The sequence below is a fragment of the Citrus sinensis genome, chromosome 6 (genome assembly GCF_022201045.2).
Source record: "Citrus sinensis cultivar Valencia sweet orange chromosome 6, DVS_A1.0, whole genome shotgun sequence".
In the NCBI taxonomy this organism is placed as follows: Eukaryota; Viridiplantae; Streptophyta; class Magnoliopsida; order Sapindales; family Rutaceae; genus Citrus; species Citrus sinensis.
The window spans coordinates 24055879-24083207 of record NC_068561.1 but is presented as its reverse complement, the minus strand read 5'-3'; the positions used below and the strand labels follow the sequence as shown (position 1 = coordinate 24083207).

At 34.3% G+C, this 27329-nt stretch overlaps 5 protein-coding genes and 1 long non-coding RNA gene across 9 annotated transcripts; 4 read left to right on the top strand and 2 right to left on the bottom strand.

The window, feature by feature from the left end:
- Nucleotides 1-1500: 1500 nt before the first annotated feature.
- Nucleotides 1501-5278, top strand: LOC102631384 (BRCT domain-containing protein At4g02110). 4 transcript variants are annotated; one of them, XM_025099588.2, is made up of 8 exons: nt 1501-1666; nt 1761-1900; nt 2151-2284; nt 2364-2520; nt 3084-3230; nt 3535-4002; nt 4499-4672; nt 4775-5278. In XM_025099588.2, exons 1-8 carry the CDS (start codon nt 1624-1626, stop codon nt 4952-4954), a joined length of 1443 nt encoding a protein of 480 aa, XP_024955356.1. In that variant the 5' UTR covers nt 1501-1623; the 3' UTR covers nt 4955-5278. The 4 variants fall into 4 exon arrangements, with proteins under 4 accessions (XP_024955356.1, XP_006482402.1, XP_024955357.1 ...); XM_006482339.4 differs by having other exon boundaries at nt 3439-4002; nt 4775-5277; XM_025099589.2 differs by lacking the exon at nt 2151-2284 and having other exon boundaries at nt 1520-1666; nt 3439-4002.
- A 1846-nt stretch (nt 5279-7124) lies between these two features.
- Nucleotides 7125-7864, bottom strand: LOC102629107 (uncharacterized). Its single transcript, XR_371081.4, has 2 exons — nt 7630-7864; nt 7125-7508 (listed from the first exon to the last, which is right to left on the bottom strand). It is a non-coding gene; the product is annotated as an uncharacterized LOC102629107 (long non-coding RNA).
- A 3424-nt stretch (nt 7865-11288) lies between these two features.
- Nucleotides 11289-14780, top strand: LOC102628848 (protein trichome birefringence-like 19). Its single transcript, XM_006482253.4, has 2 exons — nt 11289-11922; nt 13771-14780. The coding sequence occupies exons 1-2, from the start codon at nt 11404-11406 to the stop codon at nt 14590-14592; spliced, it is 1341 nt and encodes a 446-aa protein (XP_006482316.1). The 5' UTR covers nt 11289-11403; the 3' UTR covers nt 14593-14780.
- A 2543-nt stretch (nt 14781-17323) lies between these two features.
- On the top strand, nt 17324-19061 carry LOC102628551 (protein trichome birefringence-like 19). Its single transcript, XM_006482252.4, has 2 exons — nt 17324-17925; nt 18042-19061. Exons 1-2 carry the CDS (start codon nt 17458-17460, stop codon nt 18849-18851), a joined length of 1278 nt encoding a protein of 425 aa, XP_006482315.1. The 5' UTR covers nt 17324-17457; the 3' UTR covers nt 18852-19061.
- Nucleotides 19062-19139: 78 nt separating this feature from the next.
- Nucleotides 19140-21821, bottom strand: LOC102628255 (uncharacterized). The gene is made up of 6 exons (XM_006482251.4): nt 21470-21821; nt 20738-20860; nt 20281-20457; nt 20093-20174; nt 19752-19816; nt 19140-19627 (listed from the first exon to the last, which is right to left on the bottom strand). Exons 1-6 carry the CDS (start codon nt 21761-21763, stop codon nt 19322-19324), a joined length of 1047 nt encoding a protein of 348 aa, XP_006482314.1. The 5' UTR covers nt 21764-21821; the 3' UTR covers nt 19140-19321.
- Nucleotides 21822-22582: 761 nt separating this feature from the next.
- On the top strand, nt 22583-25166 carry LOC102627960 (probable endo-1,3(4)-beta-glucanase ARB_01444). The gene has a single exon (XM_006482250.4). It carries the CDS (start codon nt 22715-22717, stop codon nt 24953-24955), a length of 2241 nt encoding a protein of 746 aa, XP_006482313.1. The 5' UTR covers nt 22583-22714; the 3' UTR covers nt 24956-25166.
- The last annotated feature ends 2163 nt before the right edge of the window (nt 25167-27329 follow it).

The window sequence follows — 27329 nt, the reverse complement described above, 5'->3', positions numbered from 1 at the left end:
ACGATCTTTTATGTAATAAGTGCTGTGAAAAAAAATGGAAGTTATTCAAAAACTCCCAAGCAGCTTATTTTGGATCCATTTATCGTCCAAAGCTTAGGACGATGCAATACAGTTCTCAGTTTCCGACATGTTATGTTTTCTTTGTATACAATACAATTTATACTTTATATTACAACGATAAAAGCTACAGCACCTTAATCAGACCCTTAAATTATGATAAATTTTATTCTCACACAACATCGTAAGAATAAGATAAGAATGTGTTAACTATTAAGTTGAAAAATAGTTGACAATAGACAAATTATGTTCAATGTGGTAATTGGATAAAATTTATATAGAATATACAAGTTCAATTTTATTTTTTTTGTTGCTAAATGATAAATTTATAAAAATACAATTAATTTTAAAAACTTGTTAATTAACTTTAACTTTTTTAAAAATACTTAGATCATTATCGTGAAAGTTTATTTGAAATTTTTGGTTGTGTATATTATATTTTAAAAATATATAGATTACCATTTAGTATATTATTTACACTTGGGAGGACCAACAATGTTAAAAATCACTTGATTAACAGGACAAAAAGAGAGAAAAAAATAGTATTTTACATAACCTCCTTTTTGTTGTTATCATTAATGACTTAGGTAGCGTTTACTTTTTGGATTGGATTGGGAATCCTGAGGAGTGAGAATATTAGGATTAGGAGTGTGGAGTGGAAGTGAGAGTAAGTTGTTTACTTACACTGGAATGGAAGTATGGAATGGAGATCAGAATCCAATTTATGTGTTTACTTTGTCTTGGATTGGAGTAAATAGTTTCAAATTACAATTTTATCCTTATTTAAAGAATTATAATTTTTAATTACAAAACTAATAAAAAATATATTTAATGAATAATATTTATTTTATTATATTTGTAAATTTATTATAATTATTAATATTCTTAATTATGAACAATAAATTATTAATTGTAATTTTAATATAAAATGAAATGTTATTTTATTTTATTTAATATAATTATATTAAATTTATTATTATATAAAATAATAATATAATATTATTTAGTACAAAATTAATATTTTCTTAGAATAAAGTATTTATTATTATTATTAAATAAATATAGTACTATTATTTTTAAAATAAATATAATAATATTATATTTATTAATTCTCTATTAATATAATAATATTATTTTAAAATAATTTTAACTTAAAATCAATGTAAATTATTATTTAGTTAAATATAATATTATTATTTAAATAAATATAATATTATTTATTTTATTTTATTAATTATATAACATAAAATAAAAAAAGGGTAGAAATGGAAGAGGTGGGAGTGGATTTCCACTCCCACCTCCCCCAATGGGAGTCCCACTCCCACTCTCCACTCCAAAAATGAGTGGGGCCCACGGAGTGAGACTCCCAATCAACGCTCCCACTCCAGCAAGTAAACACAACATTAATGTAGTATTTTACATATTCAAAAAGGCAAAAAAGAGAGAGGAAAAAAATGAACCGGTAGCCTCTTCAGTCCGGTCCGATTTAAAATAATAAACCGTGGCGCTCATTTTTTTCTCGAAAAGGATTCAAAACCTTTCAAGTTCCCGGCATTTCGTTCTCCAATGGAAGCTGAATCTCTCTCCTCTCAAATCGATCAATCCGACAGTAGATCTTATCTCTCTGATTTATTTAAGCAATTTGAAGCTAAGAATTATTTCAATTCTGATTTAAAAAAAAAATATTATTGATTGTTTTATAGATCGATCCATCGAAGGCATGGAATCGGTGGTGGCGACAGTGAGCGGTTACCATGGAACGGAGCGCTTCAATCTCATCAAGCTCATATCTTATTCCGGAGCTAGTTACGTCGGTACGATGTCAAAATCAACAACACACTTAGTAAGCTTTCAATCTAACCTATGGATTATTTGCATTTTATCTTTAGTTGTATTTTTAACGTATTAGAAAGTACATTATCAACAACACACTTAGCAACCTCATATATTATGCTTTTTTTTGTGGGAGTATTAAAGCAGTTTCTATTTGAGAAGCGCTTTTTAAAGATTTAGTGCTTGAAGTGCTTTTTGTGAAATTGCTTTTAGGCTTTATAGAGATTATGATTACGGATGGTTATGGGTTGGGTGATTAGGTGTGTTGGAAGTTTGAAGGAGAGAAGCACAGTCTTGCTAAGAAGTTTAGAACGATTATAGTTAATCATCAGTGGGTGGAAGATTGCATAAAGCAACACAGACGTCTTCCTGAGCGCCCTTATATGTTGCAAAGGTAACATTAGTGCTCTGATTTCGACTGAATTGTGTAAATTTTGATGCACATTAAACACGTATGCATTGATTATGTGCAGTGGACAAGAGATAGGGCCTCTGTTGCTGGAAGTCCCACTCTTCAATATGAATTCTGACAGGTCCAACCTTGATGACAACTCTAAGAACGAAGAAACTGATATGAGATTTGAAGTTTCCGAGCTGGCTGGTTGGAAGGGTTCCTTTTTGTTGAACGAGGTGACTATTTATACAAATAAACTCCTTCCTTCTGCTCTGTGTATGTGTAATATGAAAACATAAATGATGCATCTTCTAGCTATAGTAGGCAAGAACTTTCAACGATGTCATGGCATTGGGATGATTAAATGGAATTCAGCTGATGGTAATGGCATTAAAAAATTAATTTTAGGTGTTGTTGTGTGCTCAGTAGAAACAACCATTAGATTGAATAATCTAATGCAGTAAATTGTTATTAACAAGGCAATCAAATGATCACATAGGCACCATCTTTGTCTGTAAACTAAAAAAGATTTCATGATTTTGTGCTGAATTTATAAGTTTAGCAGTGTTATTTTAACAATCTTACTGAATGCATCTTAAGCTTTTATGTTTCTATGGTTTATAGGAATTTACGTTTCTGATTACTTTCTGAATTTATTTAATAACTCAGAATTTGAACCTTAGGTGCCTTATTAGGAGATCCAAAACCTGTATTACGGTTTCGTTCAATAGTGTGTGTTTAACATTTGATGATCTGAAACTCAATGTCTATCTTTCTTTTTCTGTTATTTTTATGACAGAACCTGTTACCTAAGTTTGGAAAAAGCGAGAATACTTCTCATAAATGCAAGTCAAAATCATTTAAAAGGGCTTCAAAGCAGGAACAGAGGTCTAGTGCCAGAAATTGTTTTCAGGATCCTCCTTTGTCTGGATTAATTAGGATGGAGGTATGAATACAATTCTACAACAAACTTGGCACAACTGATATGATCATGCTCTAGTTTTTCTGAAATTTCAGGATTGAATTTACTAGTCTAGATTATGCTCTAGCTTCTGTTCATAATTAAATCTATCTTGGATGTTTAATTTTTTGATTTGTTTGCTCATCTGAAGTTATGAATATGTTACCATGAATATGTCTTTTTGCTTGAGAAGTATGAAGAGTCAAGTTCAGATTCTTCTATCCATTCTGTGAGAGGGAAAAGGAAAATTTCAAAGCATGAAGAGTCAAGTACTCATTCTTCTTTGCAGTCACTCAGAGAAAAGACCAAGATTTCCAAGGGCATCGGCAGCAGCTCTTCTGCTAAACCTTCTACTAAGGGACGGAGACTTGCGAAGTGTATTGGTAGAAATGGTTTGGAGTCTATGCTCTTGGATTCTGACCAAGACAGGGCCCCAGTTATCAGAATTGCAGAAACATCTGATGATGGGTTCCATAAAGATGGGGGAATAAATGAAGGCTCTGAAGATATTAAAGAAATAGAAGAAAGAGATTTTCCAGCTCTGCTGCAAAGAGAGTCACAAGATGGTTGCTCTGGTATTGAGAACTCAAATGGAATGGTAAAAAATACTGAACGAATTGAACACGTTAACCAATCATCTGCTTCAGGGGAATTATCATGTGTAATATGTTGGACAGAATTTAGTTCAACCAGAGGGGTTTTGGCATGCGGACATCGATTTTGTTATTCATGCATCCAAAACTGGGCTGATCATATGGTATACATTCTCATCTTTTTCTAGTTATGCATCTCTTTTCAAATTATTTAAATTTCATGTTTAATATGTGCACGTGCCTTAGTTTGTTTCTTCATTTCTTAATATGTATATGTTATCTCTTGTACGTTATACTTTAACATACTTGGGATTGGCCTTTATGGTATCCTCTGGTTTTTCGAGTTTTGAACAATGATGTTTTAAAGCCTGCAAATCTCTCTATTTGTTGGGCTTTATAAATTTCACTTCTTGCATAAAATTTATTATCTACTATGGAAACCAGTTTAACTTGGCTCCTTACCCCTGATTTTGAAAACTTTCCCCCTGATTTGGCCTTTGCGTTTGCCACTATTTTTTTAAATGCAGTTACACATAGAAGTTTCCAAGTATGTAATTTTAAATGGCATTTGGTGACTAAGATTATTTATTCTTTATCTGTTCTACCATATGCTCCTGAAATTATTGCAACTTTTACCGTTTCTTGTGATGATGTATGCAGGCTTCAGTGAGAAAGATCTCCACTTGTCCTCTGTGTAAAGCCAGTTTTATGAGCATTACAAAGGTGGAGGATGCAGCCACTTCTGACCAAAAAATCTACTCGCAAACAATTCCATGTGCCTGGTCAACAAGGGATGTTTTCATTCTTCCAGATGGAGATAGTGCCAGTGTTCAGGTAAAATTTCTGCTTATACTAGCATATATCGTTCTCCAATGCGATTAAATTTCAATGTAAGGTTGAGGTTGATCTTGGGGCTAACTCTTCTCCTTCTTGAAGCTGTCATTACTTGAAGCATGTATCGAATGCCGTTCTCAGGAACCACAAGATCTTCTCATCAGATGCCATCTCTGCCAGAGTAGATGCATCCATTGCTACTGTATGGACCCTCCTTTGGATCCATGGACATGCATTCACTGCAAGGATCTCCAAATGCTTTACAATCGCAGCAACTTTTAGGTATTCATCTATCAATTCCACATTGAGCAAATTCTTTTAATGCAGCACAGATCACTGGGAAGATTTTAGCTTATATTTTGTACTCTTGGCCCATTCTCGATCTATAAACAATATCGATAAAAAAAACAATTGGCAATTGGCATTACCAGTTCTGAAGCTGTTACTAGATTCCCTGTTCACAAGATATTTTACCAAGCACTATTTTTACACCAATTGATATGTACAAGCAAATAACAATGTAACTTTGATAATTTCTATGACTCTGTAACAACCCTCTATATATATACATACACACACACATGCATGCATACATACATATATACATATACTTTTTATATACCCTGCTAGTTTGTACCTAGGATCAGAACCCTCAATTAGTGGTAATTGGCTCAAGATTTCAGATTAGTGTAGGATTTTTAAATTTTACATTGTGTTAAATCTCAGTTTGGATGACTTGATACAAAAGTGCTTCATCAAGATCCAAACCCAATGGGTCGGGTCTCTTGAGCGCTATCACTTTGAAACTGAGATGAAACAAATTAAGGCTAATCTGGGGACTCAAAAGCGGAAACTCTTTTGGTCAAATAAAAAGATTCTACCATCGGGTAGACTTTAGGAAGCCCCTTCTAACGTGGACTTTTTTTAAAAGGTTTAATTTAATCTCAGGCCTAGCTGGATAAAACTTGAAAGATTCGAATGACGAGGAGCTTGAGTAGATTGTTTCTCAAAAGCATATTTGTCGTTTTAACCCTTTTGGCATATTCTTTGCATGCCACAGAACACTTGGTGGAAGTCTTTTCTCATTCATATAAAAGCTGAGCTGTGACGTTGCCCACCGAAGCTTCATTTTCATGTGAAGGCAAAGACAAACAACTGCCCACATTATGACCAACCTTTTCTTCTTCTTTTGCCTTCCCTTCTCTGCCTCTCTCATCTATCATTTTAACTTTAATTTGAAGGAATACGTAATCCAGCCATTCCTTTTGCTAGTTGGATTTATTTCAGCATTCATCACTTCCAGCTAACTGCTGACATGAAAGATCACTTAAACAAAGGATTTATCCTGCTTTGATTTATTAAATAATTCTTTCATTTTCAAGTAATGGAACAGTTGATTTTGATAACCTCATGGCACTTATCACAGTAGATCATGATCTTATTGTTCGCATGATATGTCTATTGATTAGCAAATGACTTACGTTTTTTTTTTTTTTTCCTTTTTCAAAGTTAACTAGTAAGATAGAAAAATAGTATTGAGGAAATATGAAAATGGCTGGGACTACGGACGTTTATTATTACCTCCTATAGTATCAAAGTTTTAAGTTTCAAATCTGTGAGGTAATAAGCATGCGTTACTCAATAAAGCACCTTAAATCGTTGGATTATGCCTTTAAATTCGGATAAGAATAATTGACAAGTCAATTTTGTAAGCATTTATAGTTCAATCGCTTGCCAACTCGTGTCTAATAATATAACCACTAATAAAAACTAACGGTCCAAAGTACCATAAAATAGAAAGAAAAAAATGGGAACTATTACTTTCTCATTCTCCACAATTACTCACTTATTATTATGACTATTCTCCTTCTCTTTCTCTTGCGGACAAGGATCTTCTTCTAATATATATATATATATATATATTCCCTTCTTTTAACCTATACTTAGTTTAATGATCGATCAAGATCAAGTTTTGAATTTTAGTATTAATTAGTTTTTTCATTCTTTTTTACAATTAAACTAGCCTTTTTCTCTATCTCTGAAAAACCATGAGAGACTAGGAGATAACAAACTAGTAGAGGATGTTAATTAGTTAACAAAAGAAAAGAAAAAAAATTAAGCAAATTGATAATAAAATAATCTTTTACGAACAGAAAATCACATGCAAAACTCACTCTCAAAAATTAATTGTAAGATAAATGTTAAATATGTTCGTGAACTCATGAATACTCATTTAAATTAATATTTTTGCAGCTTATGTGAGATTTAGAATCATCACGTAATCAAATGTTAACAATTCTCGAGTTGAGAAATTAAGAATCAAAATTCCAACTAGGAATAATAAAGCAAGGTTAAATCCAGGAAGCATGATGACCATATGTTGTTGATATGGAAACTTAGATATATAATATTAAAAAAAAGGGGGGAAAAAAAGAGAGAGTAAGGACACAAGTAAATACAAACACCCTTATCTTTTTTTCTCCCCCATAACATCAACAGCAAGCAGAGGGTAAGTTGTAGCTCTGTTCATAGTCTCTTAAATCATTTGATATTGAGAGACTCATGTATATATTGTATAAAAGTAAATGTATACATGTCAGAAAGCAAAAGTTTTGGTCTTGGGAGAGTCCGCAATCTTCATGGTCTTTTCAATAAGCTTCCGAGCTTTCCTGCTTCTTATTTCAACTCTCATGCTCTCACTCTTTTCAATCTTGTCGTAGGGTTTCTTCATCTTCAGTGACCTTATTTTAGACTTCAAGCTCACTACCAACCTTTCCAATCCCATCATCACCATTGCTATCTCGCCAGGTAGATATTCAACTGCTAAGTAACAAGCCTGTTGAACAAATAAACAAGAACCCAGATGAGTAAATCAACTTAGCAATAATCAATCAAACTTCAATGAAAGTGTTGAAAGTTATGGGGGTTTATATAGTTGAGAAAGAGAGAGGAGTTACTTGGGCAGAGAACGAGTAGCAGAGAGTTTGAGAAGAACAAGTGAACAAGAGAAAATGAATGAATTATAACGGTTGGTTGTCACAGAATAAAAGCATTTTAAGTGAAAGTTCGGAAAGGCAAACCACGCAATTCTTTTATGAGAGAGAGAAGCCCCCCTTTTTTAATATATATTTTGAGAAAATTTAGTCCCTGGGAAAATTTTTCGTAATTGATTTATTGTAACATTATATTGAAATGATTCGCTAAATAATTTTATTTGATAGAGCAATCATACAGAGCTATATATAACAATGTCGCTTATCATAATATCATTAACGTCGTTCACTAAACTATTAATTATTATATTTAAAGTAAATACAATTGGCGATGCTTGACATAATAAAATTTTATTAAATTTTTAGACAAATAACATGATACGACAGAGATGTGTTTTTTTTTTTTTTTTTTCTCAAGTGACTTAAAATGAATTTTTGTGGCCGGTGTGGGTTTATGCTTATATTTTTGTTAACAATAATCCTTTGTAATTGCACCAAAATTTTTGGGCTGTGTTATGAAAAATTTTAAGGTAGTGATAAGTTCCATCCCATTTTGTCATTATCTCGAGTCAAATCAATATAAAATTGAAGGACCACTCGTTATTTAAACTGAAAAGCTCTAATAACCCCCCTCATAATGAAAACTCGCCCACTCTTTTTTTTTTTTTTCCCTCCCCTCTTTTCCTTTTTGATAATTTTGTTATTTTAACAATATTCCATATTATACCAGAATCATTTAATGGACATGAATAAGTTATGGATGCAATTGAATGAGAGAAAAAATTAAAAGATGATGAAAAATTCCTTCTCATTGGACATGACTGCATTCTCGGATAACACAGTGACTAGGGTTGTCGAGGACAATCAGCAATTGGCACAAGTTCAATTTGATGGGCTTAGCCCATTTTAGCCCTGGCAGTTTACGGGCCATGCTGGGCTCGGTGAAATTTGAATCTTCAGAGGACGGAGGCCCGTCCTTTCAGCCGTGCCCTTCATGGCACGACTCTTCTGATTCTGAATGTAAACCAAGCACCGCAGGCCATGATTTATTGGGCCTTTGTAGATATTATCAACTGCATTTAATAAGGTTTGGACTCTTGCCTAAAGTATAGGTAGAGTTTTTAGGCTTGAGGCTGGAGAGTCAAGAATTTATTTATTTATTTTTTTTGGCGAAAATTTTAAGAAAATTCATAGCCACATCACACATGCACCCAAAAAAAAAAAAAAAAATAGCATAATACACACTGGAGGAGCATAAGACTTTGGTACTTGCTTTGAACACTGAAAAAATAAATTGAAAAAAGTTAAAAAGAAAGGCCGCCACAGAATCATTAATTTTCTAATTAAACTAAGTTCGATGACATTAATTTTTATGCAAGTGTGATTTTTAAGATGAGTGATTTTGTTGGCCAAAATTCCTTTTCCAATTGTAGAAATGGCACACTCTAAACAGTGAAATGAGAATTAAACAGGCAACGTACAAGACACAAATGTCACCGTAAATGATATTACCTTTGATAGATTTGTATCATTTTTTAGTGCTTTAACAAAATCAGAAAAAGAAGATATTGGTGGTTATGATAATGAGAAGCCAACCGATTTCGATTTTGTTCAGCTTTGAAAGTATGATTGTAATGTAATAACAACAAAGGACATAATACACATATGAAGATGAGAGCAAATTGAATATTATTTTCTTTCTAAATTATGGATGTGGATCCCACTTTTCATGGCATTATCTGCTGATTATCATAATTCATTATAATAAGCTCAAAAAGAACAGAAAAGAAAAGGGTTATATAACATGTAATTGTTGAATATGTTGGGACTTTGCTTGAAAAGATTAAATTAGTTGATGGTATGGGACTTGAGTCGGTTACTTGTTTGGGAATTCAATTAATCAATTCAGTCGCTATTATATAGAAAATAATAGCCTGTTTGGAATATACAAGGAGCTTTCTTAATTTATTGTAGTTCTAGTAGAGGCAATTTGTGTACCATAATCAATTCATTTTTGGGGACCATTTTTTTGACTGTGACACATTGAATTACCTATATTTAATTGCTATCCGATTATTACTTTGGTGACAAATTAGATTCTTTCTCTCCCTTCATGATGAATGGACAGTAAATCTAATTTAATTATTATAATCTCATTTTTTTTAAAAAAAATAATTGTAATTTAACATGAGTGGTTATGAATTTTCAATTTTTTCGTGTCCATTGCTTTGGTTTCATTTCAAATCTTTGAAATAAATTCAACTGATCATTTTAGATTTAGATATTCAAATTTATAATTGTGCTTGCGGTCAAATTAAAATTTTTACGGAAAGATTAATGCTAAACGAAATTAAATGCTGATACATCACCCTATTCATTCACGGGCAATTTTTTTTTTTTTTTAGCTATCAAAAAGCTTGAAGAAAAAGTTGAGGCTAAGAAGAAGTAAATGCCAAGGTGAAATGAGTTGGAAAGCAAATAATCATTGAGCTCATGGAAAGACAAAGCGAAAAATTTTGAAATTCCAATCAAAATCAACAGCTTAAGAGCTATTTAATCACACTGTTGGACCTTTCTTTTTTCTTTTTTCTTTTTTTCCAAAAAAACACTAGTAATATAAACGGCTTACTTTAACACAATTTTGGACCATCTATAGATGCCATACGCAATTTGAGTGAGCCGGCTATAATGAATTGCGCATTCTATAAGGATTTATGAGTTGTAAAGTTGATATCTAGCTCTGATTTTGATACCTAATTGTCATATCCAAGTAATCGTTTGCGAATTAACTTTAAGAATTTTTATGTCATCCACAATTCCTCATTTTCAACACAACTTTTTTACATGTGTTAATATGTAAATGAGTTGTATCTAACTTATAAGTTTTGGTAATAAATGAGGTTTATAATTCTCGTAATAATCAATATCTTTTTATTTGATGAGAGTAGATTTTATTTAATATTTAAGTATAAATATAATCAACGCAAATAGGCTCTGATATCCCTATTATGTTACAATAAAATTGATATAAATTAAATCTCAGCATATAGATGATTAATTATTAAAGATGAGTATTTTAAAACAAAACAAAAAAAAAAAAACCCCTTGATAAACGTTACTTGGAATTGAAGATTCTAACTTCCGTCAAATATTAAAGCCTACACAAGCCAATTACTAACTATGTTGAGCAAGCAATCTATAAATAGAAGGTGAGAAGCTTCTTTCAACTTGGTAAATGCTTCTTTAAATATAACTAACTGCTTATGCATTCAAACATTTTAATTCAATTACTCTACTACTGATCTAATTAACTCACCTCACTTATTGTTCTTCAATAATTTCCGAAAACATACAAAAATCATTTTTAGAAAATGCTTGCCATGCATATACATGAATGAGAGGGTGACCACCATTATTGCATTTTAATTTAAGAAGATTCCGCCTTCCACGACAAACCAAAACCTACAGAACCTTTAATTTATTTAGTTGTTTTTTTTTTTTTTCTTTAGCTGTTGTTTTCAATGTAGTACTAGTAATAGTATTCGTGATTTTCTTTTGTTTAATTAGCATCAAGAGACGATATTACCCCACCATCCCAAAAAGATATTATAAAAATTAATTTCACCTCTTGATTGTTTCTTTGAACTTACGAACTTTATATATACAACAACAAGGTCTCTTTCTTTTGCATGTGTCTCTCTTTATCCTTTTTATATATTTTCTTTCTTGCTAACAAAGATGAAGCATCAAGCCATGGAGCTTCATTTTAGCCAAAGCCCTAGGACCCCAAAAATAGTTTTTACTATAACAATAACCCTAATTATTCTTGCAATCATTTCTCTTCACTACCCTTTATCAGGAAACCCTATTTTTGGTTTTTCAAAATATTATTCTTCTCCTTCTCCCGAGCCATCATCGCCTTCTTCATTAAATAATAATGACGCAGATCAAGGCTCGATAAAAGAAGTCGAAGGTTCAGAAAAATGTGATATATTTTCAGGAGAGTGGGTGCCAAATCCTGAAGGTCCATATTACACAAACACAACATGTTGGGCAATTCATGAGCATCAAAATTGCATGAAATATGGAAGGCCAGATACTGATTTTATGAAATGGAGATGGAAGCCAGATGGGTGTGAGTTGCCTATTTTTAACCCGTCTCAGTTTCTTGAAATTGTTAGAGGAAAATCAATGGCCTTTGTTGGTGACTCTGTGGCCAGAAATCAGATGCAGTCGCTAATTTGCCTCCTATCTAGGGTAAAGCTCTCTCTCTTTCTCTCTTTAATTATCAACCAATTAAATTCTATCCATTTTTGTGGTACTTCCGTTTTTTTGTTTTTTTTTTGTTCCTTTGTTTTTTCGTCATTTGCAACTTATATAGCACACTACATAAATAGTTTTGGGTTAATTTTAAATTACACATCGTTAATTTACTATCTTCGAATTATTTTGTACTTTTAAAAATCTCGAGCTATCACTATATTTTCTTTACTCACCTCCATTTTCTTCTTATCTTTTGAATAAAAAAAGAGGTATTTAAATATTTTTAAAAGGAAGGAGATAATTTAAAGACTGTCATAAGAAGATAATTTAAAATTTACCTTAATTTTTTACGGTGCTTAATTTTAGTGGAAACTATATTAATCAGCATTTTAAACTTGATAACGAGCTGAGTTTTATTGGCGTGAGAAAAAGAAGCATATATCTTAATCAGTGTTAACGTCATTTTTTCTCGACATAATCATATGTAGCATGACATACTTTCTTTTCTTTTTCCCCCCATAACCTAGCTATAGTTGTGAGATATTTTACCGCTCAATGTCTTTTAATTTTTTTTTTTTTTTTTTTACACTAAATTGCTTCTGATTTCTAAATTTGGGTTAGACGGACGCTCACTATTTACATTACTTTTTAAAAAATTTATACTATGGTCGCTGTTGATTTTTTTTTTTTTTTCTATAAATCTAATAACCTGCAATTTAACTGATCCGTACTATGATTTTGAATTAGAAAAGGGAGTTAGTTGACCTAATTAACCCAACAACTAAATGAACGATTAGGTAAAATTATGGGGTGGCAGTTTGTGGAATCTTTACTTGCTACATCTACTCATTCCCACAAACACGACTAGCTATTTCGATCTATCAATCTTTAAACATTTTAATTTGATTTTAATTTTCTTTTTTTTTAAAAAATACCTCTACTAAAAATTTCAATGCGAAAAATACCAATTTCTGCCTTCATTAATTCGTTATATTTTTTAAAAAGGAAAAATTGATTCCCAAGACTCTCCTTTAGAAGTCGAAATTAAGATACACATATTTTTTTATGTATAATTTTGACCAAGGTATACTGAAATAAAATTATAATTTCATTTTTCATTTTTTTTAAAAGCTTCTAATTGATGAACTTTTAAACGTTGTGAAGGAGCCATAGCACCTAATCCCATATGGTTCAACAACCCAGCTGTCCAGAAAATAATAATAAACAAAATTAATTATAAATTGTTGAAAGGTCTCTCTCTCTCTCTCTCTCTCTCTCTTTCTCTAATTGTGATGTAGAATTAATTAAATATTTGTAATATGTCACATTGCTTGTCGACAGATTCGTTTATGTCACACTTTATTTTTTTAAATTCGACATTCCAACCCACTTGCATATAAAGTTAAGCATGCATGGTTAGATAACAGTTAGCCACTTACTATTATCAGATTTGGTCTCAATTATTCTATTGATTGGTTGCCCACAAGATCATGTCCAAGCTTAGCAACATGCATGGCCTCGTTGCCCACTCAATTAAAATTAATCAAAGATTCTTATATCTACAAACATTTGTCTTCTGATACAGTTCAGAGTCTCTGTAAACTCTACCAACCATGCATGATCTTGTCTTCTACCACTCCATAATTAATTTGTTAACCCCTCCTAAAAACTTTGTCGTATTAATCCCACATATTGCTTCAGGAATCATTAGTCACATTAAAGATTTTAGAGCGCAATTGATCAACATTTATATGTAATTACATGAATAGATAGATAGATATGATAGAAAACGAGCCATAATAGTAGATTCAAATTCTCACTCCTTGTTACTTGCGTTTTCAGGTGGAATACCCAGTTGACGTTTCATACACACCAGAGGAAAGATTCAAACGATGGAGGTACACATCTTACAACTTTACTCTTGCAACATTTTGGACGCCCCATTTGGTGAAGTCCAAAGAGGCGGACTCAGACGGACCCACCAACACAGGACTGTTCAATCTTTATCTGGACGAATTTGATGAAGAATGGACCACCCAAATTGATGACTTTAATTTCCTAATCATTTCAGCAGGCCATTGGTTCTTTAGACCAATGGTTTATTACGAAAACAACAAAATCGTTGGCTGCAAGTACTGCCTCTTAGACAATGTGACTGACATGAAAATGTTCTATGGCTATAGAAGCGCCTTTAGAACAGCTTTTAAGGCCATATATAGCCTGGAAAATTACAAGGGCATAACGTTTTTGAGAACTTTTGCACCGTCGCATTTCGAAAATGGGTTATGGAATCAAGGTGGGAACTGTGTGAGGACAAGGCCATTCAAAAGCAATGAGACAACACTGGAGGGTGACAATTTGGAGCTTTACATGATTCAAATAGAGGAATTTAAAGCTGCTGAGAAAGAAGGGCAAAGGAGGGGCAAAAAGTTTAGGTTACTTGATACCACACAGGCAATGTTGTTGAGACCAGATGGTCACCCTAGTAGATACGGCCACTGGCCACATGAAAATGTCACATTGTACAATGACTGTGTGCACTGGTGCTTGCCGGGGCCCATCGATACGTGGAGTGATTTCCTGCTGGAGATGTTGAAGATGGAGGGGATTAGATCGTATGAGGATAAGCTTTATCCAAGTGATAGGAAAATGAGGTTTAGATAGACAAGATTCGGTTCGATCAATTTGTTAATTTGTTTTTTTTTTTGTTTGATTTTTCTGTTTATTAGTATGGTTCTTTAATTTGTAATTGTTGTGAATTAATTAGTAGTTGTGTATTTGTGTTTGAATTTATTTTAATTTAGTTGGCATATATATAGGAAAGAAGATAATAAGAAATCAAAGTTGTTTAATTTGTGGGTATTTATTTTATGAGTAATATGACGAAATTTTCATGCTTATTACTGACGATGTATAGCTGGTGATCAAATTATTTAGAGATTTGATTAAATGAGTTTTCAACAAAGTTAAAGTTTCAATATGTATATATATATATTGAATGTAAAATTATTAGTGAAAATAGACATGCAAAATGTATGAACTCAAAAACACAATAAAATTGTTATTTTCTTTTGCTATGCTATAAACTTATGTAAGTTTTTTCAAATATTAATAAATTAAAAAGTCATATTGATTGTTTGTTTGTTCAACTAAAATCTTGATGTATAGTCATCTTTTATACTTTTATACCCTCTCATAATTTTCATTCGAAAAATTAAAAAAAAAAAAAGTCATATTCTCTCAAAATTTGTTTAATATCAATTAATGTTAAAATATGGGTGGAAATTTAAATTTAATATAGTGCTATGAATTCTACTGGTGGGCTTGGAACAATGCCCGGCCCAAGCCCATCACCCTGCACAAACACTTCACAGAAACCTCAATCAACTTTCATCACATTTTCGCAACCGCAGGTCCGCACGGACCGCACCCGAGAAAACAGAAGCACAAAATACCGAGCGAGAAAGGAGAAGCACAGAATGGGAAATACGGAGCGAGATAACAGAAGCACAAAATGGGAAGCAGGCAGCTGGGAACCTCCCAATCAAGCTCTTGATGCCCAACACTTTCCAAAACATTAAAGAAATCGCAGCCAAGACGATCCCATCAAACGGCTTCGAAGTCGACGAAGCCCGCACGCTCAACAAGGGAGGCAAGAAGAAGAAATGGGGCGGATTGCTTAATGCGAAACCCGATTACAAGAAGGCTTACGTCACGTCACCCCCAAGAACCCGCTTCCGCTGTGGCAGGATCTGTTTGCGGTGAGGGCAAGAAACATTGGCTTGATGCCAAACAAGTGGTGAAGGGAGGGAGGGTTTGCTGACGTTGCGGCGGCTGTGAAGTTTCCGTGGAGTAGCTTGAAGTAGAGGCAGAGCCGCAGAGGTGTCTTCGTTTGTTGGGTTAATTAATTAATTAATAAAGGTCCCTATGAATTCTACTTGATTATGAAAATAATAATAATAATAGACATTAAAGAAAACATCAACTTTTCTCTCTTTTTTTTTTATCAATCCAATTTGGTCCTGACCCCTCCAGAGGATCAGAGGAAATTGTTAATATGATTGTGGAGACAAATTTGAATGATCGTTAATACGATTTTATAGAGGCAACTTTGAGAGTTTTGTATGCGGCGGCTGTAACTGGAAGGCCTCTCTTTCAAAAGCAACCACACCACAAAACTGCCAAAATGGCCTGCTTCTTCATTTAAGCCAAACTACTCACATTTTTGCTTCGTCCAAGCAATTTTAATTTCTTGATTAGGCTTTGTAGTTTAGTTTTATATCCATTAACTAGTTTTTTTTTTTAAAAAATGAAATAAATGTACGTTATAATTATTGAAAATGTTTTAATCGTACATTAATTTTATAAATAACATCCTCTCTCTCTCTCTTCTCTATTTTATACATTTATTTGTATTTTTTTAAAAAAATTGAATTATTCTAAAACATGCATACGTACAATATTTCAAAGTTTTAACTTCCGTGGAATTAAATTCTAACTCTATTGACAAAGAAGCATCTAGATTCGCCGTCTCAACCTTTAATTATCATCTTTTATCTTATTGTTGCCCTTAACTTACGATTTAATTATTTAATCTATACAGAAATCAATAATTCCACCTTATGAGCAGAGACATACAGACGGAAATTAAAGACTCCCCTCTCCATACGTTAAATTAATGTGCCAAAAAACAGAATATATTGATGATTATTAAACCATAAGATGATAACAAGCCTCCAACATTTTAAAGCAAAATTATATGATGAAGTCATTGCAATTTTCAATCATCGATTCCTTGGCTCTTAAGGCAAGCCAGAGCAGTAAAAGCTGCCGCCAAAGCTCCCATTTACTTGCAGCTCACGATTGCTTTAGACTAACAACCAGATGTGACTCAAAAATATCCAGGAGTTGGCTAAGTTACGGACCATGCAGTGGCTGCCAACTCCCATGGCTTGTATTTCAATGCTTTTGTTTTTTCTCTCTCCTGAGGACACGTGGCTGCCAACCATTGGGTGTGTATATTACATAATCCTTAACACAGCAAGCTCCCAATCAATATCCATCATCATGGTCCTTTTGATTGTTTAAAGTAGTAGTTTACAATAATTTAACGGTAAATATTTCGACAATGATTAAAGTTATAAAATCCTCCGCGCGTGCAAGCAATCGAAAAGTCCAGTTTCTTTCATACTCACTCTTTAGTTAAAAACCTCAAGAGTGAGTTGGTCAACACTCAACAGTAAAGCTTGCGCCATAAAACGAATTGTCGGTGGACGATTTGGTTTGCTAGTCTTAATCAAACCCATCTAAAAAGATAGCATTAATTTCCTCTGTTTTAGATGGATAAAGGGCAACACTAATGAAATCTTTAAAAAAGTATTTAATCATAATCTTATATTATGATGCCTCACTTCAAATTAAATGAAAGATGCATCACAATCTCCACGTTTCAAAGAACAAATAAATTAACTCCACTGCAGCCATATAAATTAACTCCAAACGCACAAGTTTCTTACTTGGCACTACACCATGAAGGCTCATGCCGCTGATCTCAATGGACGAACCAAACTTCAAATTGAAAACACCCCGAAAATGGTTCTTTTACTCGCCATTATTTTGAGTCTCCTCACCGTAATCCCTCTCTGTTTGGACACTCGGCGGTCACCGTTGTCATCTGCTAGGATTAATGTCGGTGAATTGAGAAGCATGGTATTAGAGAAGCACTGTGACATTTTTAGTGGAGAATGGGTTCCGAATCCAAAAGGGCCTTACTACTCGAACGAAAGTTGCCGTCTGATCATTGATCAGCAGAACTGCATGAAGTTTGGCAGACCGGATACAGAGTTCATGAACTGGAGGTGGAAGCCACATGAATGTGAGCTTCCTTTGTTCAATCCAGTTCAGTTCCTGGAGATTGTTAGAGGGAAATCATTGGCATTTGTCGGGGACTCAGTGGGAAGGAATCAAATGGAATCCTTGCTGTGCCTCTTAGCCAGTGTAAGTGTTTTGATCCCTCATTACCACATATTTTCTTTCTTTTGCATAATTTGATAATTTGCTCAGCATGCTCTCATGATAATCACTAGAAAGTAAAGATCAAGTACATGTTACAGGAGGCCAATCCCGAAGACATCTCTCATAAGTACACATCGGAAACCGATTATTTCAAACGATGGTATTACACAGAGTATAAATTTACAGTAGCTACATTATGGTCTCCTTTCTTGGTTAAATCAAGTGATGCAGACCCTAATGGTCATTCTCGCAACAACCTGATGAACCTCTACTTAGACGAAGCTGATGAATCCTGGGTGAGTCAGATTGAAAATTTCGACTATGTGATCATTTCAGCAGGACAATGGTTCTTTCGCCCTCTGGTATACTATGCAAATGGTCAACCTGTTGGCTGCCACAACTGCAATATTAACAACATGACAGCCTTAACCAAGTACCATGCGTACAGGATGGCGTTTCGAACTGCATTTAGAACTCTTCAGAGGCTTAAGAACTACAAGGGTATCACATTTTTAAGGACATTTTCTCCGTCTCATTTTGAGAATGGTGATTGGGACAAGGGAGGAAACTGTGGGAGAACAAGGCCATTTACAAGCCAAGAAGTGGAGTTAGATGGGTATACAATGGAGTTTTACTTGACGCAAGTAGAGGAACTAAGAGCAGCAGAGAAGCAAGGGATGGATATGGGGTTGAAATTTTCGTTGCTTGACACTACTGAAATTATGTTGTTAAGGCCAGATGGGCATCCTAATCAGTACGGACACTCCATGCATAAGAATAAGACAGTGAATGATTGTGTTCACTGGTGCTTGCCAGGCCCCATTGACACATGGAATGAGTTCTTGTTTTATATGTTGAAGATTGAAAGACAGAGAGCAGTTGTGGAGAAGCTGATAAAAAATGCCTAATGTAAAACAGTTACAGGGATTTCTATTTATGTTTATGTATTTGATACCTGTAAAAACATAGCCCCCTCATTTATGATATATAACCGAGAAGAATGAAAGTTGTAACACACTTTGCAGAATTGTGATTCTTTTGCTGGCTTCTAGCTAGCAGTTTGGAGAAATTACATGTACAAAGATGAAAAAAATGACAGAAAATTTAACCTTTCTTAATTGGTTGAATTGCAATTCCTTGCACTTGCAAATGCATCAATTGTGCTGTTAGTAAAAAATAAATTGAATAAGATAATGTGACAAAAAGAATCATTTTCGTTAATAAAGATTTATTTTCTATTCATCAGATTACTTTAAATATACATCAACTTTTTGTCAGAGTATGAAGTGTTGTAATAATAATTGTGGAAAAGAAAATTACAACACATCAAATACACAGATAGTAGTTTATCTTTTATTGTGCAGAATCAGGACGTTATTCAAAATGAAATCTTGATGAAGACGGCAATGTGCAAAGCAAGAATGTAGAGCACAAAAGATGATCTGAGTAGCATGAGCTTATACAGGGTTTCATTCCGGCCACCAGTGTGATAAGGAAGCTTCTGAGAATCGTCAACAAGATAATCCGTAGAAGCAGATCCCCTATCAGATGTGACTCTTCTAAGCCGGTTTCTTGCAGTATCTTCCTCTACGTTGCTCCCCTCAATTCTCCTCCGCAAACCATTCAATGTTTCCAATTCCTTCTCCTTCAAATGAATTTCACCGACAAGGCCTTCGGCTTGTGTCTAACAAAATATTTTATAATTTTCATAAATATACTGAAATTGACAAAGAATATTGCAAATAATTAACATAACCATTGGGTCAAAAGAAAACTTAAAATGTCACATAGAAGTTTATAAAGCTGACCTGTTTCACTTCTAATTGCTCAATGAGGCTGTGAAGCTGTTTGTTTAACATCTTTTCTCGCTGAGCTGTGCAACAGTATTTGCTTATTGTCAAGATCATGAATACATGCAATTACTACCAAATATTTATGGAGATGTACAGAGTTACAAGTGCATTTTCTATTTCATTTTACAAGAGCTGGAATTCTATACACAAAGTTCCCATAGCATTATGAGATGTGAACCATATCAGCAGAGATGGTTATCAATGTCAGGATATGTATTAAGCTAGATAATTAACTCATGCCAAGAAAACACAAGTTGGGAGTAAAGGCCGTAGAATAAATTAATGGTGAAAGATACCTGGGGAAGGCTGCTTCAATGCATCGTTCTGAACTTGTGCCCATTTTTTCTCCAATTCCTGAACCCTCTCTTCCATTGAATTCTGAAAGCATTAAACAATCTTTTAGCACCAAACACAACAACAAAAATGACCCAATAACAGTAAGGAAAATGAAAATTAAAAAATCAAAAGGAAAGATGAAACATACCAATTCTTTTTTCTTGACTTCTAATTTTTCTGCTATATCTGACCTCAAAGCATCTGTATCCACTCCAGCTTTATCAGCCAAAATGGATTCAGTAAATTTTCCTGATTTGCTGGTATTCATTGCAGTTTGCACTTTGTCCAGCTCAGATGCCAGATTGTTTTCCATTTCATCCATTTCCTGAAAAAATAAAAAAGTTAAAACAAAAACTTCCAAGGGTCATGAGAAAGCAATTTAGTTGTCACTTCTACTTTTACATACACATCAGTTTGTAAACAAAATCAAAACAAATATAGGAAATTTCCCCAAAAATGTTTTCTTCAAAATGTAAAATGTAGTTCATAACCAATATTTAAACAATACTATCAAAAAACAGGTATAGAAAGAATGGAAAAAGCTCATAAATGATGATACATAATTCATGAGAGCAAAAACTATGGTTTGGAATCTTAGCTCAGACCTTCAACTTCCTTCGGAGTGAATCTGCTTCCTGAATTTTCTCCTGTATTCTACTTTCACAACTAGATATAGCCTTTTCATATGCAGCATTCTCTTCCTGCAATGTCACCTCTCTCAATTGGGTCTGTATACAAGAATCAGTACCAACAATCAGCTAAAATTGGAAAATATCTACCTATTAGCCATTACTCTTTTATCAAGACCAAATCTCATCCATACATTGAGGCATATGTAAGAACAAGTAATCATCAGATAATGCAATGTAAGAATCATTTTTTAATTTTATTTCTTCATCATACAATGGACTATAAATGCCTTAACCCTTATCTGACACAACTCGAATGTTATCAATCCAATCTGAATACATTATTACATTGTTCAATATTAAGACATCTAGGTTTACATTGAACTAAAGAGAAACCAAGATCAGCACCAAGCTCAAAATCTTGACCATACAGCTCCATTATTATAATAAAATATTACACCAAAACACATTTCTAAGCAAGAATCAAAACCAGAATCAAGAACAGACGTGAAATAACATATCTATTTTTTAAAAAACAAAATGCCAGCTTTGAACTGGTACACAATACCAGTGACCAAAACTCAACATCTCCAGATAATAAAATAAAAAACCCAGATAAAAGAACCACAAAATTTAACAATACACTAAAAACACAAACTTTAAGAATAAAAAAATAAAAAATTTAATCAGAAAGGAAAAGAGCAAAACCTGCTCACGAGTAGAAGAGTGCGAGCTGAGTTGTTGGCTGAGGGCAGCACTGTAGGCGAGAGAGTGGGCGTGGAGATGAGGGAGGCGTTGGGAGATATCAGGGGGAGGCAATCTGAGACGCAGATCTCGGATCAAACGGCTGAGAGAGGCGGCTTTCTGGTCGAGTTCACGGACGTACTTTTGCTGCTCTTCTGTGAATACTAATGGGATGGATGAATTTATGGCGTCTTCGTCGTCATCGTCGTCCTTGTGGGCTTTTACTACGTCGGCTGCCCATGCTAGTAATCCCGCCATTTCGACTCTTTTCTCTGGGCTCTGAATTTCAGGTGGTGATCTGCCGTGAACTTGCGAACGTTGCTTTGAGGTGAACCGGATGAGTGGCGGCTTGAACCGGTGCGGTCCATTTCAGTTATGATCAGTTAATGGGTTCCGATTTGCTGGGCCTTCGTTTATGTCTTGTTGGTCTGCTGGGTTTACTGGGCTGGGCGCAATATGGACTTTTGCATGATTTATCACTTGGATCACCCGAGATTTTATCATTATTATTTATTAATACCGATTAGTCTAAAAACTGCGCCATGTAATAATGCTCCTGCTGTATCCAATAACAACACATCATTCATTAGCGCTAAAAAAAAACGCATGATAATAGTTTGGCGAGTTTTCTCATTGTTGTTATAATAATAAAAGTAATTTAATTCCTTGCGAGCTTCAAATTACAAACCTTATTGACAAAACAAGTCATTAGCAACAAATGTTGCCCAATTTCCAAGTTACTTCTTTAATCCAAAGCCTATCTTAAGATCGTGTTGGAATTTTGTCGTCCGTTAATACTATCATTGGATTTTTTTTTATTACCATATATGGTAGCATATATTTTCCTTGCATCTCAAGCATTATGAAATCCCACTTTGGTTAGTACCTTCCTCCATGGTATGGTATACACATTCTAAGATTCGAAAAAAGAAAAAAAAAAAAAAAAAAAACAACTTTGCAAATCTTGCACTCCTCGCGTTATCTTCACTCCCAAGCCACCCTTCTCAGCTCCGCTATTTTTGCATTTCTTCAAACGTCAATCTCAAAACCTCCAAGCCAAGTCATCTCATTTCCCCTCTTCCAAAAGTCAAACCTTGCAAATAAAATAGTCAAACTCCCTCCATTTCCTCCTAGTTTCCTTCCACCAAATCACAACCAATCCAAACCCTTATCCCAACTAACGGAACCAACATTGCTAAGTTACCAAAAATGTTGAAGAAGCTCAAAAGAAGAGTCAAGACAATTATCACAAAGCCCTTTAAAAAGCCCCGAAAACCTCATAAACCCCCAAATACAAAAAGCCCTTCACCTTCACCTTCAGCTTCACCTTCGCCCCCAGATTCACCAAAACTTGAACCTGAACCACCCCCAACAATGGAGCCTCAACATTCGAAAAAGCTCCCAACTTTCCCATTTCTCTTCCCCAAAGCACAATCCACTGTGCTCCCTGACCCTTCACTCTTCTTCGCGCCAAGCCTTTTGTCGTCTCCTCTCCCCACAAACTCTTTCTTCCAAAACTTCACCCTCAAAGCCGGTGATCAGCCTGAATACATTCATCCATATCTTATCAAATCTTCACTCTCTTCACTCTCCGTCTCATATCCATCTCGGTTCCACAACCCTTCTTTCATTTACCAGGTCTTCAATGCTGATCTCATCATCTCCGCATCAAATAATACCGAACCAAGTTCACGAAAAAGTCATATTATTTCATCTTACAGTGATCTCAGCGTCACTCTTGACATGCCCGCTGCAAATTTCCGATTTTTTCTCGTCAGAGGAAGCCCTTTTTTGACTTGTTCTATAGTCAATAATACCCCAGTTTCAATATCAACTATTCATGCCATTCTCTCTTGTGATGCCAACAATTCATTGACCAAGTACACCATTAAGCTTAACAACAACCAAACATGGTTTTTGTATTCATCTTCACCGATTAGTTTGAGCCAAAATGGTGTTTCTTTGCTCACTTCTGGTGGGTTTACTGGCATCATCCGGATTGCAGTGTTGCCGGATTTTGATCCTCAGTACCAGTCAATTCTTGATCGGTTCAGTTCTTGTTATCCAGTTTCAGGTGATGCTGTTTTTACTAAGCCTTTTTGTTTAGAGTACAAATTTCAAAAGAAAGGATGGGGTGATTTACTTATGTTGGCTCATCCTTTGCATCTTAACATGTTGTCTATTGATGATTCCGATGTTAGTGTTTTAGAAGATTTTAAGTATAAAAGTATAGATGGTGATCTCGTTGGTGTTGTTGGTGATTCTTGGGTATTGAAACCTCACTCGGTTTCGGTAACATGGCATTCAATTAATGGTAATAGAGAAGAATCGTATGATGAAATAATTTCAGCACTTTCAAAGGATGTCGAGGCCTTAAATTCAACTCCTATAACTACAAATTCATCTTACTTTTATGGGAAATTAATTGCTAGAGCAGCAAGGTTGGCTTTGATAGCTGAAGAGGTAAGCTTTCCTGATGTCATACCGGCAATAAGGAAGTACTTGAGGGATACAATTGGGCCGTGGTTGGATGGTACTTTTAATGGTAATGGTTTTCTGTATGATGGAAAGTGGGGTGGAATTGTAACAAAACAAGGTTCGTTAGATTCTGGAGCAGATTTTGGATTTGGAGTGTATAACGACCATCATTATCACTTGGGGTACTTTCTTTATGCAATTGCTGTGCTTGTCAAGATTGATCCGGTTTGGGGGAGGAAGTATAGGCCTCAAGCTTATTCGCTTATGGCTGATTTTATGAACTTAGGCAGGAGAGAGAACTCAAATTATCCACGTTTGAGATGCTTTGACTTGTATAAATTGCATTCTTGGGCTGGAGGTCTAACTGAATTTGCAGATGGGAGGAATCAAGAGAGCACAAGTGAGGCTGTGAACGCATACTATTCTGCTGCTTTGATGGGGCTAGCCTATGGAGATACACATCTCGTGGCCATTGGATCAACGCTTACAGCAATGGAGATTCAGGCAGCACAAACATGGTGGCATATTAGAGAGGAAGATACCTTGTATGACAAAGATTTCACCAGAGAGAACAGAGTTGTGGGTGTTTTGTGGGCTAACAAAAGAGATAGTGGACTTTGGTTTGCTCCACCTGATTGGAGAGAGTGCAGGCTTGGCATTCAACTGCTACCCTTATCGCCAATCTCTGAGGTTTTGTTCTCTGATGTTGGTTTTGTGAGACAGCTTGTGAATTGGACGTTACCGGCTCTAGGCAGAGAGGGAGTTGGCGAAGGATGGAAAGGATTTGTTTATTCCTTAGAAGGGATTTATGACAAAGATAGTGCTTTGCAGAAGATCAGGAACTTAAATGGTTATGATGATGGGAACTCACTCACTAATCTCTTATGGTGGATTCACAGTAGGGGCGAAGTAGACGAAGAGGAATGCAGTGGAGGCGGAAAATTCTGTTGGTTTGGTCACTACTGTCACTAAATATGTTTCCCTTATGTTTTATATCATGTTGAATAACTTATGAATTGGAGTAAAAAAGTTTAAGCTGCAAATGTGGGGATATTTAATTTGGGGATCAGTCTGGTTAGCATCAGGTTTGAATTTGTTTTCCGTATTGTGTATTATTTTTTAGTTATTTGTATGTTTATACAAATATAATAAAATAATAGAGATTATAAAGCATTTCTGACTATCATTTGTCTCATTGTTAAATAATATTCTAAAGCCTGTAGGCTTCATTTATTCGGCTTCTGTCAAACCAATATGAATGACAATTACTATTCTACGTCTGGAAGTTTTATCCAAGGTTAAAAAGTACTGAAGGCACACTAAAATGCTGGAAACTTCTTGGTTTGGCTTTTAGTAGAAAAATGAAAATGTTGATCATTTTAAGTAGATAAGAACAAGGAGCTTGTCTATGATACAGAAAGTTTTGAAGTACGCTTGCAAAAACAACCAAACCATCAGACCATTTCAATAGATTTACGGAACCAACTGAACAAAGAAAGAGCAATAATTCATTAAAAAGTAGAAATATATTTACCAAGTGTCTGTTAGATTGTTCAATACACTCCATCCACACAGATTCTTTCTAATCACATACCTGAGCACCTCATTGAGTTAATGGAATACGTATGTATTTGATACCTTCTAGAATACGTATGACAATCAAGAAAGCAAATAAGCAATAGTTTATCCTTTTTAACCGTTTGGTAATTTCTTTAATGCTGTTTATCATTTTTCTCATCTCATTCATGTACTCTTATCAATTGGCATAAAAAATCAGCAGCTTCATTTCTCATGATTTTGCTCATAAGCATAACTTCCTGCTATGTCTTCTTCCCAGGCTACATATCGGCACATTTTGTCGTTGGTGATTCTCGCTCTATATACACATCAGAGGGAGAGATCAAGAGCAATCAAGAAACGGATAGATTAAACTTTAAGCACTAACGAAGATGGAAGTCCTATTTTCTAAAGTTAATGAAGGTACTACATTGAATTACATCATATTGTGTGCAGCAAAATTATCCTTATAAAGTGACGTAATGCAATTGGAAAACTAAACCCATGGCTGTCTGTAGAGTAATCCGTACTGCAAACCAAACAATAAAAGCTTGGAGCCTTGGACTTTAAAGCAGCATTCTGATAATGGGATAACTAGTTATAACAACATTTTATAGCCTTGACATTAGCTATTGATCATGCATGTGTATCTGCTAACTATCGAAATTTATTTTCTTCTGTCATCTTACCAAAATGACTCGGTTTGCTATACAGAATTAGAAGTAGCTCTGCATTAACTTACTTGAAGCCGGTGAAGTATACGCACAGCTCCACATTTATAGAATTTGCATATTTTATGATGCGCGATTATGTACGTGTCAGATTTTTATTGGGAGCTTGTGATGTGAGTCCCATAATCCCTTAATGAAAACATGACAAACGCACAGTCACACATGCACGATTGTACACATCATATCAAGCCCCTATATATTTTGTTTGCTATCAATCTATCAATTTTATTTCAATCACTTGCTTCCAATTTATTTACTCAATAGTTTTAAATTTTTGCATGCATATTTGTATGTTTGAAATATGAAATGGCCATTTTCAACCGTATGATTAAAAACAATCAAGATATATAGCTGAAGCTGTACCAGAAGATAGACCTTTTTGAGAGGTTGCTTTATACCTCAAAAAAATTTCCAAGATTACAAAATGAAACAATTTGAAGAACTACTTGAAAAATTAGTTTATTAATTTTATATTTTACTTGGTTCCGTCGGAAGCCTTTCCCCAACGCCTTCTCGCTTGCTTTTTCATAGTGGTTGTCTTTCAATTTGAGTATATCATCATGAAGCATCATGCTTCTAATCATCATGTATCATTTTTTTTTTCATGTGTTTTCTTTTTGTTTTCATCTTGTCTTTTATTACGATGAGCGATTGCATGTTGAAAATATCATTGGGAGAACTATATTGTAGGACCCACAACTTCTCCAATAATAATTTGACATGTGTGCGGTTGTTTTCTATATTTTTTGTGTGTATATACGCACGTGCGCGCGCACACACATATAGATTTCGAAAATATTATTTTTCATTCAAAAAAAACATATTTTGTAAAACATATAAAAAACAAACAAAAATTTCATTGCTTTTTACTTTCGAAAAACGAAAACGGTTTTTGAAAAATGTTAGGCTTGGGCTTGAAAGTTCTAAAAATGGGCATGCGATGTGCTTGGTCCAACCCAATATGGCAAGAATCAAGATTTATGTTCATTGTCATTTCCTCCTACATTTGTTTTTCACCTTGTCTAACAATGTTTTTAAAATTCCTAAACATACCCATT